Below are 17,900 nucleotides of genomic sequence, written 5' to 3'. Positions count from 1 at the left end.
TGACATCTTCTAGTAAAGATAAATGCAGAAATAGATCATTTCTCCATGTGACAATTGCTAAGATGAAGGTATTCATAAGGTACCATGGGGAAACAGAGGAGGGGTCTTTAACGTAGGAAAGTTATTAGTGAAGGCTTCTTTGGAGGATGTTATGCAAAAAAATGCTACAAATGGATGAGGCAAAGAAACAGAGTTAAGACTCAAAGGCATGAAACAGTACAGGGTGAACAGAATCAGAATCAATTTTGCTGGATCATCAAGAGTACAAAACTACTTCTCCATGTATACAACAAAGTCAGTTCTCAATACACATATTTTAATAGTCAACACAGTCTGGCAGGTAAAACTCAAGAAGAGTAGTGTCTTCCAGTAGTGGGAGTAAATACCAGGATTCAAGAAGTGAACTTCAGGTCTACAGCCCACGTGACACTCCTGAAGTCGCCAGAGTCAAGTTTTAGGGCATGATTCTATCAATTGTTCCCTCCTCATGCAAGGCAGAAGGTCACAGCATATTCAGAGACCTGGGTGAAACTGTGGTCTGAGTCTTCTTCCTAGCCACTTCCCAGACCCTTTCAGAGGCGACCTCCTGGCTCTTGAATTTGGCCTCAGAGTTACCACCATAACTGAAAACAGACCACTAAGACAGAGGAAAGATAAGGCAAGAGTCTCCACTGGGTCCCTAAATGTGCCTATCCCTGGGGTTCTATCTATAGCTCTTTTCTGTATACATGACCTACCCAGACATACTCATCTACCCCCGTCCCATCAATTACTGTCTACTTTTCTGATGAGCCTAAATCTCTAACTCCAATCACCACCTCTCTCCAAGGTTCAGATCCATATTTCCAATTTACTGCTAGATGCCCCATAGGTCATTTAAAATCATCTGTCCAAAATCAACGTCTCATTGTCCTCCCTCCCAGTCTCCTCTCCTATCTGTATCTATCCTGACTTAGGGCATGAGGACATGGTGAAGGGCCAACCCTGCCTTGCTGATATTTCAAACTGGTCTTGTAGGCAGATGAAAGCCAAAGATGGAGTGACCCAACCAGATGCCCAGGACACCTGCAGTCAAATGCAAAGAGGTAAATAGAAAAGAGAAAGCCAGGATCCCTGGGTGGCGCAGTGGTTTAGCGCCTGTCTTTGGCCCAGGGCGCAATCCTGGAGACCCGGGATCGAATTCCACGTCGAGCTCCCGGTGCATGGAGCCTGCTTCTCCCTCTGCCTATGTCTTTGTGCCTCTCTCTCTCTCTGTGTGTGACTATTATAAATAAATAAAAATTAAAAAAAAAAAAAAAGGAAAGAGAAAGCCTTAAAGACTTCCATTCCATGGTCTTGATACCATCTTTTACTCCTCTGGCTCTTGCTCTCTTTCAGTCTTAGTCTTCAAGTTCTGGTGGTTTTACCTCCTAAATCTGTTTTGGATCTATCCTATGTACAATAGGTCATAGTTGTCAGCATCTCTGACCTGTAAGTCAGGTTGTCAGCATCTCTACCATAACCTACCCAACTAGTTTCTCTGCTAATAAGCCATCCTACCCCATCCCTCCTGACAATTTTATCCCAAGACAGCAAATCTGATCACATCTCTCAATTTTCCTATATTTGTGTGCCCACCATTAATTACATTCAGCAGTGGGCCTTAAACCCACCGTGGTACTTCACGTTTCTCAGAACTGTTGTTGACGACCCAAGAGAAGAGAGGGCAGCACTGGGAGATCCTCTCCTCCACCCTCACCTTTCATCCCTGCTTCAACAAGGAGTTCTGCTTTTATTGTTTTATATATTGAGTTACCTTGCAAGATTCTTTGGTGGGAAGGTTTCCACAGCTCTAAAGCATTGAAAAAGCAAGGGCTTGCAGTCTGTATCTAAATTTTTCAACATGGCATAATTGGCTCTTACTTTGTCCTACCTCTCTAGCTTTATTTTCCACTAATGTCCCAATGGAACTTGTCCTTCCCGAAACACACCATGCTGTGATTTCATGCTGTGATTCTTCTGCCAATGACATCACTAGAAAGTAAGCTCCTCCAAGGCTGGGACTTGCTGCTGTATCCCCACTACCTAGGACAATATCTAGCACAAAGTTAAGTACTCAGTTCATTTTGATTAAAAGAATAAGTGTTCCTCCCCAGTTCTCTCCCATGCAAGTGTCTGTTTATTCTTCAAGGCCAACTCAAATGTCACCACCTCTGGAATCTTACAGGACTTTCTATCTCCACCTTCCAACTGCCATCAACAATTTGTTGTTTTCTGTTTTCCATAATACTCAGTCTAAATTTCTGTAAGAGTAATCATCATATTGTGCTGTAGCTTTTGTTTAGGGCTCTCTCTATCCACACACCCCTCTAGTGTGAACTCTAGGAGGACAAGGACAGCGCAGAAACAATGCCTGCTCAGGAAATAGCTCTAATAAAAGTTACCTCCGCTTCCCCACCCGGGAACTCCCAAGTCAGTCCTGATTAGGAGCTAAGACATCAGGGCAGAAGGTTAAAATCAGCTTAGCTGTAACAGCTAACTTTGGCACCCAAATGTTTCTCAAGCTTTATGCTCTTGCTTTCTTAAACTTTATCAATTTGTGACTTTCCACCTAGATTCTTGGATTTTTCTTTGTTTGCTCCTTAGCCCAGATCTTATCCTCACCTTGACTCTGATGGGCCAGCCAAGGTTGATTCACTTAATACTAACTCCTGATTTTAACCATTAATTTATCTGTTCTTCTAATTCTGATGAAGACTGTACTGACTCTATATAGCTTCTATAAGTGATGTGCCTATGAGCCGGGCACTGATGGCCCCCAGGAATAAAAAACAGGTAAGGAGAAAAAGAGTCTTGGGGGATCAGGGAAGTAGCAGATTTGGGGAGCCCAGAAACCAAGTAAAGCAGTCAAAAGGGAGATGCTACTTCAGAAGAGGACATCCCTCTAGCTGTGGTTTCTCCTGCTTTTGTTAGGTTCAAATCTATGGTTTATTTTTTTTTTAAAGATTTAATTTATTTACTCATGAGAGACACACACAGAGAGAGAGAGAGAGGCAGAGACACAGGCAGAGGAAGAAGCAGGCTCCATGCAGGGAGCCCGACGTGGGACTCGATCCCTGTACTCCAGGATCATGCCCTGGGCTGAAGGTGGGCGCTAAACCACTGAGCCACCCGGGCTGCCCCAAATCTACGGTTTCTATAACCCACTCTCACAACCATGACTACTCAGGCCAAAGCAATTATCCATTTGAAGGAATGATTTCTCTACTTCCCTAGGAAAGCACCATTCACATAAAGAAATGGGTCAACTGAAGCAAGCCCCCTTGCCAAAATTCAATTTACCAGGGACCAATTTCTAAAAGTACTGTAATTAAAAAAAAAAAAAAAAAAAACATTTTTAGGGCAGCCTGGGTGGTTCAGTGGTTTAGCGCTGCCTTCAGCCTAGGGCCTGATCTTGGAGACCTGGGATCGAGTCCCACATGGGGCTCCCTGCATGGAGCCTGCTTCTCCCTCTGCCTGTGTCTCTGCCTCTCTCTCTCTCTCTCTGTGTGTGTGTGTGTGTGTGTGTGTGTGTCTCATGAATAAATAAATAAAGCTTAAAAAAACATTTTTATATAATATAGCTACTTTTAGTAGATGGGATCACACAACAGCCTTAAAACGTTAACATTTAAGATTTTAATTGAAGAAACTAAAGTTAAGGTTGATATGCCATTGAGGAATTGGGAAAAGGACAAGAGTATACGTGTGTGACAAAATAGAAAATGACATTTAAAAAAATGACATTCAAAAGTACCTCATAAAAATAAGCAGCTGGAAAATAAAAATCCTGTGGTTTCCAGCAAGGGGTGATTATGATGTTGATTGGGTAACATTTTGCAGAAATATATTTTTTAAGATTTTATTTATTCATGAGAGACACAGAAAGAGAGGCAGAGACATAGGCAGAGGGAGAAGCAGGCTTCCAATGGGGAACCTGATGTGGGACTCAATCCCAGGACCTGAGGATCATCACCTGAGCCTAAGGCAGACACTCAACCACTGAGCCACCCAGGCGCCCCTGCAGAAATATTCAACATGAATGAGCAAAACCCATTCAAAACCATAAAAGAGAAATGAGAGTAGCTTGAAGGGGTGGCTATGATAGGTGTCACCAACTAGGCTCGAATAAACCCTGGCAGTTTTAGGGGGAGTAGTCAGGAAAGGCCTTTCTGTGATTGCAAAAGGAAAACAGACGACCCTTTATTGAACACCTATTTAGTGTCAAAAACAATTGAAAGCACTTTCATATACATAAATGTCGTTCCTTTTGACGGAAGAGGAACTAGAAATTATGTAACTTGCCCACAGTCCCAAAGCTAGTAAGAATGGAAGAGGAATTTACAGACACGTCCGTCTGGCCCCAAACCTTCTATTCCACGTGACATTCTCCCTCAAACTGTCAGAACGAAAGGATGCAAAGCATCAGTGCAATGAGGGTACAAGAGACGCTTCTCAAACAAGAGGCCGCTCACTCATTACCTCGAAGAAATAAGCCTTTATCCATAAAATGGAGTTAACAGTCGTGCCTTCCTCAAAAGAGTCACAGTGAACGAGATGGGGAATGCACGTAATAACTGGTGCCCGGAAAACAAACTCCCAAATCCCCAAAGTTCACTGCGCCAAAAACTCAGCCCAGGGCCCACGGTCAGACGAGGACCGAGGGAGAGCCAAGCACACAGCACGACGCCCCTGAGAACGGCCCAGTCTGGGCACAGGAGCGTGTTCCTGAGAAACGAGCCTCGGAAGACGTTCGGCATGACCGGAGGACAGGGGTCTCGGGTGGGGGGCGCAACAGAGGATTTTACTCACCCCCATTCTTACGGCTTGTGGGTAGCCCGTGGGCGGGGGAGCAAGAGCGCAGGCACGTTCCTTACCAAGTGAGGAAGGGAATCCTCCTTCACTCTAGCGTGTTACTTGTATGCGGAGAAACGGGGGCGGAGGGCACAAAAGGGTCTTTTCGGATATTGGCAAACGGTTCCGAGGTACTCATTTCCCTGGACACCCAGGAAAAGTCCTCCGTGACCCCAACGGGATTTCTGAGCGAGGCAGGCACCGAGCCCCAACGTCAAAGAAGCTGCGTGCGCAGCGGCTTCCCGCGCGCGGGCCCGCACCTGTTCAGGTCGTACCACCTGACCAATAGGCACAGGGGCGCACGACGCTTTGCTTTTCTTATAGTGCCATTATTTGCCATAAAGACCCTTTCTCTTTTGTTTTCACTTTGTTTCATTTAGTGGCTATTATCCTTGGTCAAATATGCGCTCTCTGCCAAGCAAGATACGGGCTTCTCTACCCGTATCTTCCCCGCAAACCCCTCCTGTGGTTTTAGCTTCCTGGGCCGCCCCACTTGTCTCCGGCCAACCCTTGCTAAGCTTCTGCGTCGACGTCACGAGTTTCTAGGCAGATCAGGAAATCCTCGGGCCAGGAGCTCTCGCGCGCGCCCCCTTTTGGCGGTGCGTTCCAAACGGTCGGAGCGCGTGGCGGGTTTGCCGGCAAGTCAGCGGACCCCGGCGAGGCGGTCGAGGCAGAGGAGGAGCCACGGGAGCAGCGAGGAGCGGCCCTGAGTGAGGATTTAGGTCTAGGATTTAGGACTTGTGTGCCGCCGCTCGTGCCTGGGCCTCCTCCCGGCTTTCCCGTCAAGTCTGCGGAGGTCTGACCCGGTGTGGCGGGCTTCGCCTTCTCACGCGGCAGCGGGCCGGAAACCCTGAGGAGCCTTCACCGATGTATTATTTTCCCCCTCACGTCTTTAATGTTTTAAATACTTTCAGCCCTTAAAGGCTTCCGCGCCCATCCGGCCGAGAGCGTGGGAGCCACGGTGTGTGCGCAGGTGCGCGCGAGATCCGAGGCGCCTTCCGAGCGGGACCGGGCCTCGAGCGCCACGTCCCTCAGTGTCTATAACTACTGTAGCAGCCAGAACAGTCGGGGGTGGGGGGGGCAGTAGCCGAGCAGGCCCGAGGAGGAGTGAGAGCGGCGGCAGCTGGGGCGCGGGCTGCGGCCTGGGCATGGCGGAAGGCAGGCTGGTGGTGCTGGGCGCCTGGAGGAAGGTATCCTGAACCCGGGGGCGGGGCAGGTGGAGGGCACTGTCCCCAGAGCAGGAAACGAATTCAAGGGAATTCGAGGGAAAAGACAGTGTAGAGGGTGGGGTGTGACTACCGCCTGGCTAGGAAACTGCGAGAAACCCGGGGGGGGGGGGCGGGGCGGGCAGACCTGAACCGGAAATCCAGGCGGGCTAACCCTGCCAGAGCAATCGCGGCGGCAGATCCGTGTTTGTGGCTCCCCTCAACTGCCTGCGCTCTTCCTGCAGCCCCCACCCCTTTTTAAGATTATTTATTTATTTATTAGAGATACAGAGAGAGAGAGAGAGAGAAGCAGGCTCCACGCTGGGAGCCTGACGTGGGACTCGATCCCAGGTCCCCAGGATCACACCCTGGGCTGAAGGCGGCGCTAAACCTCTAAGCCACCGGGGCTGCCCCTCTGCAGCCCTTTTTGGGGCTGGATTGTAGGTCTAAGATTTCAGACCCTTTAACTCTTGAGTTTGGGATCTCAGCTACAGAGCAAGTAAGCCAAAGGAATTTTAAAAAGATTTAAAAATCATTTCCCCTCAGAGATGCTGCTTGGTTTCTTCTTAGGAAAATGAATGAACGTCAAATTGTACGTTCCCAGTACCTGATCATAACCTGCCACGTGAAAACAAGGGTGAAATGTTAGAGCTGTGGGGATAGTTGAGGGGGAAGGAGCACGTGAAACAACACAGAACAAAGTATGGTCAGTGCAGGAGTCTGAGAACAAAAGAATCCCACCCCCCGCCCCTCCCCATTCCCCACCCTCCTCACCACCACCCCCCCCCCCGCCCCGCCCGCCGCATTTTCTTGTATCTATGTGGCATATAGTAGTGGCAACCAAAGGGAAAACCCAACTAACATGACTTGTAGGGATCAAAGACGAGAAATGGTGGTTTTTTTTTTTTGTTTTTTGTTTGTTTGTTTTTTTTTTTTTAGCTAAGGCTCTAGGAGCAGAATATAATCCATAAGATTCACTCATAGCAAGATGAGGTTTGCAGAGAGAGGTAACAATCAAGTTGAGGAGAGATACATGAAATAGAAGGAGCTCTTGGGTTAACCTCGATGCAGAATGGTTTGTGGCACTGTGGTCCCATCAAAGCACAGATCATCTAGATTCACTGACTATTTTAAAAAGTAGAGCAATGGTAAGCACTGCACTGTAGTCAGCATGCCTGCATTTGAATCCTGACTTCACCTGTTAATTAGGTGTGTGATTTGGGGTAAGTTACTTTACCTCTCTAAGGCAAACTCCTAACCCCATCTCTTCATCTATAAAAGTGGCAATAATCATAGACTTGCTATGAGATAACTAAAGGAAGTCACTCAGCATGGTGCCTGAAACACAGTATATGGTTACTAAATGTTAAAAGCTATTAGACAAGGTGTGATTAAGAAGGAGTCATTGAAGTGAGATATAGATCAATAGTGAGTGCCTACCTTGGAGTCGATGTTAGGAGGAGAGCACTTTACCTCAAGAAATTAAAAAGTAAATGGGAATTTACGTCCCAAAAGCGTCCAAGTTAATGTGACTGGTATTTTTTTTTAATTATATAGCTAAATGAATGTTATACGTGCCTGTCAAACAGTGGGAATGCCATTTTCCTCTGCCCTTTCTATGCTACTTTCAAAATATTAGATATGAATAATTGATATTTCTAAGTATGTAAATGTGAAAAAAATTTAGAACGCTGCTATTTTTATTGATCTGTAACAAACTTTAAGTAAGACCAGTATGTTTATGATGCAAACACAACCTTTAGCTTCTATTTCCAACTGGAACTGAGCTCCCCTGAACATCTTCTGTATAGAAATTTTGCAACTGCTACTGCCTTCAGGCCCTTGGATTACTGCAGTAGCCTTCTAACAGATCTCATGGCCATTAATCTTCTCTTCATCTTTCTTTTTTCCACACACTGCTAGTGTTGTCATCTTGAAAAATAAAGCTGATCATCTCTCCCCCATGCTTTAAAAGCTCTGTAAATTCCTAGTTGCCTACTCAATTATATCTGTACTTCTCTAACTTTATCCCACAATTCTTTTCCCTGTAAGCTACCCTCTACCCATATTGAACTTCTTGAATTTTCTCAAGTAAGTCTGGCCTGACCTTTTCTCCATATCACTTTATCCCCTAATAAACTTCCAATCATAATAGAAAACCCAGTTCAAAGGAGTTCTCTCTGATAAACCTTCTCAACTCCTCAGAGAGAAGTAATGATTTCCTCCTCAATGCTCCTTGATCAATTATCATTATTGGCAGCATCAGCAACAGTGACACAATCAGCATCATCACCAACTTCTTGAATCTTAGCCAGGAATTGGGCTAAACAATTGGTTTGACTTAAGTCATTTAATTCTCATTTTACTCACCGCCCCCCAAATTTTTAGAACACTTGACATAATATTGTTATTTTGATTTGTATTTGTCTTTCCCAGTAACTTCTAGGAATTCCTATTGTAATTGGACAAATCTTGGTAACTTCAGTACCTCACTAAGAGCATGGAATACTGTAAATGCTCGATAATTATTTGCTGAAATAATGTTTGACTATAAGCAATTCTACTAAGAGCTCTTATACTTTTTCAGAGTTGTTATCACTTAAAACTCATTTTGAAATTTCCTTCAGAGTCTAGGGTAACTTTAGAATGTCTTCAATGATAGGAGATCTTCCTTGGGAAGAGACTCAGAGCTAAGTCTAGTGAATAAAGTGTCAGAGTCATATCATTTTTGCTCAAAAAATAATAGTTTAATAGCGACTGATTTTTTTTGTGTAGCCAGTTCTAAATCACTTCCAAAAAAGATGAATAATTGTGTCACTACTGGAATAAATGTATGGCTTTCCCAGAGTATTTTTTTTTAATTTTATTTATTCATGACAGAGAGAGAGAGAGAGAGAGAGAGGCAGAGACACAGGCAGAGGGAGAAGCAGGCTCCACACAAAGAGCCCGATGTGGGACTCGATCCTGGGACTCCGGGATCACCCCCAAGCCGAAGGCAGATACTCAACCGCTGAACCACCCAGGCGTCCCTTTCCCAGAGTATTTGAAGAGTAACATTTACTAGGGAGTATAAATTTTGATATGCCTATTATCTAATGCATGTATATAAAAGAACCCCCCCCCCCCCGGAAAACAACATCTTTCAGACCAGCATATAAGTAAAGATACCTGTGTAAAACCCAGTACCCTCAAAAAATTAGAGGGTAATTGTTCATTTAATGGAATACCCATAGTATGCTAGGTACTACACCAAGTGCTGGAAATGTAAGATAAGTAAATTATATAGCCTCTTGTCCTCAGAGAATTCCTAGCATAGTAATAATTTCATTAAAAATAATTCACTAACATGAATTGCATTTTAACATACATAGCTTCAGAAATCATGGTTGGCATAGAGTGAGGTATAGCCATGTATAGAAAGTGACGGATTGTGAAGTGGTACAGGGTTGGTCAAGAAACTTAGAAGAGGGGAGCCCTGGGTGCCTCAGCAGTTAAGCATCTGCCTTCAGCCCAGGGCGTGATCCTGGAGTCCCGGGATCGAGTCCCACATCGGGCTCCCTGCATGGAGCCTGCTTCTCCCTCTGCCGGTGTCTCTGCCTCTATCTCTCATGAATATATAAATAAAACCTTAAAAAAAAAAGAAATTAGCTTGAGTGGGATTTTGAAAGAATAAAAATTGATGTAGATTGGTGGAGAAAAGAGAATTAGACATTTTAGTCTTAGCCAGAGTAATAATCTAAAGGTTGATTGGTGAACATGGAAACAGATCAGGAAGAGATGGATTATTTTGAGGGATATTTCATAGAGGTCATGAGGAGACAGCCCTGATGAAACATTTCTCCCTTACATCAGAGAATGGGACTCTAAGTGACCATGTTTCTAGATTCAGGGTCACTTTCTATTGGACAGTGCTAGATAAACAGTGTCATTTCTCTAAACTTCATTTTTTTATGTTTTCATGCTAACAGCCTATTGACTCAAATAGATGGAGGCATATATGTAAACAGATAAGTGCAATACAGGCTTATACAGGACTCTCACTTAATCTGATAGCTAATAATTATTTTCCTATGTCCTTTTGGTACACCCACACCACATCACTGTTACTCTTGTTGCTACAATTTCTCCAGATTATGCACGGTTTCGGGAAAGGGGATGACCTTTGATAATATCAAAGAAATAATTTTCTATATCCTTTTTCTTTTCTTTGGTCACTTTCTCCAGCATTATTTTCTCCTTTCTCTCCAGCTTTTGGGCCTTCTCACAAGGATGGAATTGCTAGTCTTTTGTGTCTGGGCCCTGCTGGCCTTGATCCCTTTCCCAGGTGAGGCTATTTGGACAGTTTCTTTCTTTTTTTTTTTTTTTTTAAGATTTTATTTATTTACTCATGAGAGATACAGAGAAAGAGAGGCAGAGACACAGGCAGAGAGAGAAGCAGAGAGAAGCAGGCTCCATGTGGAGAGCCCGACACGGGACTCGATCCCGGGTCTCCAGGATCACACCCTGGGCCGAAGGCAGGCGCCAAACCGCTGAGCCACCCAGGCGTCCCCGGGATAGTTTCTTTAGCCAATATGTGCCAGGGTGCAGGTGGCTGGCTAATGAGAAAGAGAATAAGAAGTAGTGAGGTGAAGGGGATCCCTGGGTGGCGCAGCGGTTTGGCGCCTGCCTTTGGCCCAAGGCGCGATCCTGGAGACCTGGGATCGAATCCCACATCGGGCTCCCGGTGCATGGAGCCTGCTTCTCCTTCTGCCTGTGTCTCTGCCTCTCTCTCTCTCTCTCTCTCTGTGACTATCATAAATAAATAAAAATTAAAAAAAAAAAGAAGTAGTGAGGTGAAAATTCAGTATTTACTTGTCTGGACCCTTGGGGGAGATTCCTATTTTGGGATCAATTAGGACACAGAATCTGTAGGTATCTCTGGCTTGTAATTGAGGAAACCAAATACAGAGACAGGATAATAGACCATCAGAGAGAACTCTGCCTTAAGAAATATGCCTTCTTTCCCTGACTTCCTGCTGCCTGAGGACTGTCCTATTTTTCCTATTTTGAGAATATTTTTACTTTTTTTGCCACCTTTTTAAGATTTTTATTTATTTATTCATGAGAGACACAGCGACAGAGAGAGAGAGAGAGAGAGAGAGAGAGAGAGAGAGAGGCAGAAACACAGCCAGAGGGAGAAGGAGACTCCCTGCGGAGAGCCCGATGTGGGACTCGATCCCAGATCCTGGGATCATGCCGTGGGCCAAAGGCAGATGCCCAGCGGCTGAGCCACCCAGGCGTGCCTCTTTTTGCCACCTTTGGTGTCATGAAAAGCTACAATAGGGTCTTGATAGGAGAGGGCCCATAGCTCAGTTGTGAGGAGCGAGTTCTTTGGAAGGGAACTGGAGCCTTAGCGAGTAACACTGCTACATGAGCTGTATATTCCTAGAAGGGTCTGGTATTTGGGAGATGAAACAGATGGTGGACATGGAGTAGCTAATGGGACCTGTAGGAAAGCCTTCAGGAGACTGCCTTTCTCACCTATGTCAGGCATTTAAAATTTGCCTGATGTCTCTCTCCTTGTACCTGAGATTTCCCTAACAAACTAAGCTCTTAAGCACCCAAAAACATCTGTTGCCTTGGTAGCAAAGCAAAAAGGAATAGTCTCATTTTGAGGAGAGGTGAAAAGTTCCATGAGAAGGTAATGACCCTAGGAGTCACCTTTAGCCCAGTGATTCTCCTAATTTGGTGTGCATAAGGGTCATCAGGAACGCTTGTTCTGTTAACGTGCATTATTTCCAGGTCCCCTTTTCACAAATTCTTAATCATTCAGTCTGAGGTGGAACTAGAATCTGCAGTTTTACAAGCACCCCAGGTGATTCTGGTGAAGGCAACCTTTAGACCATAATTTCAAATAAACATTTCTTTGAGGTATAAGTAACAAAGCTCTTTTCTCCAGGCCTAATAACCCCTTGAGAGCCCTCAGCAGCCAATTCTGGGAGCTTCCAAGACACTGGAAGCTCAGAAAGAGAATGGTTTCCTAGGCATGAGTTTTAAGAACTCCATAGTTTCCAAGGTGACACTAATAGAGAACTCCAGATCCTAGAAAGATGATGAGTGGAGAGAATGGTGGTGGAATCAGGGTGCTAACTTGTTCATTAAGGGTTTTTTTTTTTTTTTTGTCTGGTTCCTTGTAATTTTTTCTTCAGGGTAGCTTTCTTATTTCTAACCATCAAATAGAATAGGCTTTGTATTTTATTTGGGTCTTGTGGTCATCACCAAAGTCTTTGGCATATGTGCTTGATCATTTCAGGGGCGACAGAAGAGATATTTGAGGTTTCTGTTTGGCCAGATCAGGCCCTGGTAAAGTTTGGACAGTCCCTAATGGTCAACTGCAGCACTACCTGTCCAGACCCTGGACCCAGTGGGATTGAGACTTTCTTAAAGAAAACCCAGGTGGACAAAGGACCACAGTGGAAGGAGTTTCTCCTGGAGGATGTCACAGAGAATTCTATTCTGCAGTGCTTCTTCTCTTGTGCAGGGATCCAAAAGGACACAAGCCTTGGCATCACTGTGTATCGTGAGTAAGGCTGAGGAAGAAGGGAAGAATGGGGGAATAAGACTATGTCTTATCTAGGGAAAAATTAGAGATTTCTTTTAGGGGAGAGAATTAGGGACCTTAATAGAGATTTCTGTTATACTGTAGGAATTTTAGAGCCAATTACTTGTATTTCCCTTTGGTGTAGGATTTTAAATTAGGAGCAGACCATAGAGGATATCCAGACATTGTGTTTGAGCATATGTTCAAGTATAGGAGGCATATACTAATAGTGCTAGTTTATAGTATATGATTAGTGCTAAATTATTTGACACAAATTCTTAAATAGGGATTGGAGAAAGGAGGGTCTTTTGGGGCTAGGGTAGTTGGAGAAAGTCTTCATCGAAAAGGGACTCTTGAGCTTCACTCCTGCATAATAGTAAGGATTTGAAGTGATGAGAATGGGTGAGGAAGGTCTTTCAGGTGGGCAAATAGCACTGGCAAAGATATGGCTGTAAAAATAAGTGATTTCTGTGGGATAAAAGCTTGGTAAACTAGTTTGTATGATGCTAAGGAGCTCCTCAGAAGCTGCTCATACCTGTGAAGCACCTCTGGTAAGAGATAAAAGTTCTCCAGAAAGGCAGCAACAATCAATGCAAGGGACTTCCCCTTCAACGGTCATATTTTCTTGACTATGATTTTAGCCACCTTTCATGGGCAGAAGAAGAGCCAGAAGACTGACTTGTTCCATGTAGGGCAGGGTTGGCAGAAAGCTGACACTGTTGACCAGGTGGTTTAAGGGTCACAGTCACCTTGTTTCACAGGCCTTCTGTCCTATATCATTTCTTTCTGAAGAGGTGAATATCCTTCTCTCATCAAGCCCCCCCTTTTGTCTTAAAGAGCCGCCAGAGCAGGTGATCCTGGACCTGCAGCCTGCATGGGTAGCCGTGAATGAAGCGTGTACAGTGAAGTGCCAAGTACCCAGTGTAGCACCTCTGGAGAACCTCACCCTTACCCTTCTCCAGGGTAACCAAGAACTACATAGAAAGAACTTTATGAACTTGGATGTGGCCTCCCAAAGAGCTGAGGTCACCATTAATGTCAAAGCCCAAAGGGAGGATGACAGGTGTAATTTCTCATGCCGTGCAGAACTGGACTTGAGTTCACATGGTGGAGGGCTCTTTCACAGTAGTTCAGCCATCAAGGTACTCCGGATCTTTGGTGAGTCAGAGCCTAGGTTGTGGAAGGAGCCTGAGGCTCGTTTCCTTGTCTTACTTTGGCCTTTAGGACTAAGTTCCCACAGAGTTTAAGATGAGGATATGAGGGTAATTGAGTTCTATCTCTACTTGGGCCTTAAACTTACCCTGGGGGACAGAGAGCCTTTAGCCACACTCCCTTCCTATATTGTGGAGATCCTATATAGCACATGATTTATCATGGCTTTTCTCCTTTCTTTCCTTCATTTCTTGGCAGAATTCTCTCAGAGCCCCCAAATCTGGGTCTCCCCACTTCTGGAGATTGGTATGGCCGAGGCTGTGAGCTGTGAGTTGACTAGGGTGTTCCCAGCCGGAGAGGTCATGTTCTACATGTTCCTGGGAGACCAGGAGCTGAGCCCTTTTGTCTCCTGGAAAGGAGACATGGCATGGGCCAATGCCACCATTCGGGCCATGGAGACTGGTGATCAGGAGCTGTCTTGCCTTGTATCTCTGGGTCCAATGGAACAGAAAACAAGAGAGCCAGTGCATGTCTATAGTAAGTGACCTGCCTCTTTTCCTTCCTCAGAGGGTAAAGGTGGGGGGTTTCTCTGCCCCTGAAAACTTCCATAGTAAAGTCTTGGTGATTCAACAGCAAATATCCCTACTAACCTTTCCTAGGTACACTCTCAAGTGAGCTTTGTCCGATGAGTGCAGGCAGGTTGGAGACATGCATTGAGACAATAGTTCAGCCTTCACTTGGTTTCTCTAGGCCATCCTATTTACAGAGTGATTTTGGGTCCTTCAGCTTGTTTCTAGAACACCTTTTTGAGGTAAAGAGGAAATCTCTAAGATGAAAAGCCATCTTGCTGTCCTTGCCACAGAGGCATAGCCAAATGTAGCACACTGCATTTGTTGTAAGAAGAGCTATGAAATTCCCAAATCTCACTGCTCCTGCCGTTCAGCACAGAAGCAGTAGGGTATCCAAAATCTTTCCCATCTTGTCTGCCTAGATACCACACCATCCGCAGCAAGAATAGCTGTGAGTTTTGAGAAATATGTTTGGTTCTCTTTTCCTTTTCTTACAGGCTTCCCTCCACCAGTCTTAGAGATAGAAGAATTATACCCATCGGCAGGGACGGACATTAATGTGACCTGTTCAGGGCATGTATTAACATCACCCAGTCCTACTCTTCGGCTGAAGGGAGCCCCAGACCTCCCTGCGCCTGGGGAGCCTGCCTGGCTTTTACTTACCGCCAGGGAGGAAGATAATGGCCGAAATTTCTCCTGTGAGGCCTCTTTGGAGGTTCAGGGTCAACGGTTAATCAAAACTACTACAATGCAGCTCCATGTCTTATGTGAGTAGAGGCCTGAGCTTTCTTGTCAAAAAGGGGTATAATAGTCTCTCATTTCCAGAAGTCCTGGCCAGCAACTTCATTATTAGAGTTGCTACAATTTTCTCATTAAAATAAAATAATCAAAGGAGGAAATAAAATTAAAGTTCCCCAAGCTTATCTTAGCCCCAGGAAAGTAAGCTGGGAGAAACATGAGGGGGAACTGGGAACAGAAAAGAGACTGCAAAAAAATAAGTAAATAAAAATAAAAAAAGAAAAGAGACTGCAAGGTGATCAGGTGGTATTAGTTGAGGGTTGATGGCCGAGAACACAGGAAGTGATAGTTGAGAGTTTATGCTGAGAAGGGAAATTTCCACATAAGAATTTGTATTTTGAAAAGTAGAAAATCCCTCGTCTGTGGGGTCACCCTTGCCCATCTCCTCCCTCACTGAGAAGCAAAGATGGGAAGCAGGGAAGCCACCATTGACAGGACAGTCCATATCATTTAGTCTGAATCCATTAAAATGCCTTTGCTGCATCTCAGACTCTTTTGCTGCTGGGAAAGGAAAGACAACAGTGGTCCTTCCCTTAGAAAGGAAAGCTGTTGGGTAGAAGGGACACAGCATTTGAATTAGGGGAGGAGAGAGAACATCACATCTTGGTGAGGAAGGAATGTGGCACACTGAGCTCAGCCCCTTGGGGGACTGTCATTTCCAGACCAGCCTCGGTTAGAGGAATCTGATTGCCCTGGCAACCAGACGTGGGTGAAAGGGACAGAGCAGATGCTTGCCTGCATCCCAAAGGGAAACCCAACTCCAACCTTGGTATGTACCTGGAATGGAGTGATCTTCAACCTTGACGAGCCACAGAAGGCAACCCAGAACCACACGGGGATCTACTGCTGCACAGCCACTAACCAGCTGGGCTCTGTCAGCAAAGACATTGCTGTCCTTGTTCAAGGTGACTGTGGCTCCCCGGGGGGTGGGGGTGGGGGCCTGGGGGTGTTGGGATTCTTATCCAAACCTGGGAAGAAGTAAAATTCCAGTGGGCGGGGGAGGGTGAGACTGAGAGGTGAATGTGGCAGGCTCAGGGAGGGGGGACTCTCTTGCCCTGTAACCTTCTGAGCTCTCTCTTCTGTGCTTGGGCAGGACTGGATGAAGGAATCAGCTCCACCATCTTTGTCATCATTATCGTTGCCCTTGGAGTGGGTATTATCACCATAGCACTGTATCTGAACTACAAGCCTTGCAAAATAGAGAGGCGGAAATTGCCCTATAGGCAGAAAGAGAAGAACAAAGAGGAGGAAAGCCAGTTTGCTGTTCAGCAAGCAGAAAAGTGCAATGCACATAATTGTTAAATGGAAACAGCTCTTTGGTTGAAGGCAACCTATACTACTGGGGTTTCCTAAGGGAGGAAAGGTGGGGAGGAGAAAGGAAGAGACATTACCTTTGTGTTCTACAGTCCCACAAAACAAGTGTTTCAGACCCCCATGTCCCTTGTATCCCATCCATCCACAAGCTCAGCTTCTCCAAGTTCACTCTAATCACTAGGAATTTCAGTCTCAGTGTCCAGCTAATGAGAGGGCCTCTTGCTCCTTGCTGTGCACTTAATCAGTTCACTCACTTAGTCCCCAAAAGAGGATCCTGTCCTTTGCTCCCAAACATCAGACTGTAGAGATAGTTGGAAATATCTCAGAAATGCAACTCATTTCTCATGACTGAGAACCAGTTTTTTAGTCCACAGACAGGACTTCAAAGGGACTGTGTACCAAAGAGATAGGAATCAGAAATTTATTCCTGCCTACACATTCCTCTGCTCCTCTAACCTGGGGTTCTGGAGTGCCGGCTCCCAGAGCTGAGTCTCATAACACCATTAAGGGTCAGTGGCTGGTTAGGCTTCAACTCATTAACCATCCATTATGTGCCTTGGAGGAGTATAAAAGTCATAAATTCCACATTGGGTCAGATAAGCCACTTACCTAACACCATGTTCTGTCCCTGAAGTGGAAACGAGAGTTCTTCCATTAAATTGGCCTCATAGGTTAAGGGCTCCGAACATTTTTGAATTCCTCTTCATAATCCACTATAAAGTAATCATCTGTGAATTTGACATACTGATTTTTTAATCTTACAGGCCCTTAGGATAGAGTTCCAATGTTTATCCTCCCTTTCCATAAAGAAGTACATATTTTCATTTGTCTGCAAACTATTCCCTTTAAGCTTCAGAACAACTCCTGAGACAATGTTTACCATATGATCTTATGATTCAGCTTTCTTCTCTGTTCTGTGATTCCTCTCTACAGAAGACCAGAGGAGTCCTAAAACCACATTTTTTTCTCCCAAGTCAGTCATATATGGGTCACTAAGATGTTGGGTACAGTAAAAAATAAAAGTGATTTTACAATATCTGAAAGTATTTCTCTTCTGTGTCATTTTTGAAATTTTTTATTAAGCCACATGGTTGCATTTTGAGTAAAGTTTCTAAGAAAAGAATGCTAAGTGGGTAGCAAAAACAACTGGCCCAGGGCAGGTGGTACATCAGCTCAGGGCAACAGCTTGTTTGACTTGCCCTTAATACTAAAGTTCTGTCCTCCAGATAGAGGTCTGCAGCCTTCCAAATTGTAGATACTAGCAAGAAAGAAGATAGCATCAGGCATCAAAGTGAAAAAAAAAATCATTCTTTTCAGAACTTCCCTGAGTCTGGGTTATGAATTAGGTATAAAAATAACCCTTTGATTTCAACACATACAAGGCAGTGTGGATACAATTGTGAACAAAAT

At 44.9% G+C, this 17,900-nt stretch overlaps 2 protein-coding genes across 7 annotated transcripts in view; one reads left to right on the top strand and one right to left on the bottom strand.

The window, feature by feature from the left end:
• SMARCD2 (SWI/SNF related BAF chromatin remodeling complex subunit D2) overlaps positions 1–17,900 on the bottom strand; it is a 36,461-nt gene that overhangs the window by 15,592 nt on the left and 2,969 nt on the right. The window contains exon 1 of one of the 2 annotated variants that reach the window (XM_077853833.1): positions 4,896–5,094. The exons of the other annotated variant lie outside the window; for it this stretch is intronic. The gene's annotated coding sequence lies outside the window, so the exon portion shown is untranslated. Of the gene's footprint in view, positions 1–4,895; positions 5,095–17,900 lie in introns of those variants that run through there. 2 annotated transcript variants of the gene reach the window in all.
• On the top strand, positions 5,438–17,533 carry LOC144286835 (intercellular adhesion molecule 5-like). 5 transcript variants are annotated; one of them, XM_077853828.1, is made up of 8 exons: positions 5,438–5,582; positions 10,326–10,401; positions 12,370–12,636; positions 13,495–13,815; positions 14,068–14,346; positions 14,876–15,145; positions 15,839–16,081; positions 16,270–17,533. In XM_077853828.1, exons 2-8 carry the CDS (start codon positions 10,347–10,349, stop codon positions 16,476–16,478), a joined length of 1,644 nt encoding a protein of 547 aa, XP_077709954.1. In that variant the 5' UTR covers positions 5,438–5,582; positions 10,326–10,346; the 3' UTR covers positions 16,479–17,533. The 5 variants fall into 5 exon arrangements, with proteins under 5 accessions (XP_077709954.1, XP_077709956.1, XP_077709955.1 ...); XM_077853830.1 differs by having other exon boundaries at positions 5,553–5,582; positions 10,302–10,401; XM_077853829.1 differs by lacking the exon at positions 5,438–5,582 and adding an exon at positions 5,589–5,741.

This window comes from Canis aureus, chromosome 16, assembly GCF_053574225.1.
Source record: "Canis aureus isolate CA01 chromosome 16, VMU_Caureus_v.1.0, whole genome shotgun sequence".
Classification (NCBI taxonomy): domain Eukaryota; kingdom Metazoa; phylum Chordata; class Mammalia; order Carnivora; family Canidae; genus Canis; species Canis aureus.
This window is presented reverse-complemented; position numbering and strand designations above follow the sequence as displayed.

Bases quoted from the DNA above. Each gene is read 5' to 3' on its own strand.
- LOC144286835 (XM_077853826.1), top strand. From the start codon at position 6,021: ATGGCGGAAGGCAGGCTGGTGGTGCTGGGCGCCTGGAGGAAG. The intron at 12,637-13,494 runs GTGAGTAAGGCT...TTTGTCTTAAAG, and splicing joins CCTTGGCATCACTGTGTATC to AGCCGCCAGAGCAGGTGATC. The intron at 13,816-14,067 runs GTGAGTCAGAGC...ATTTCTTGGCAG, and splicing joins CAAGGTACTCCGGATCTTTG to AATTCTCTCAGAGCCCCCAA.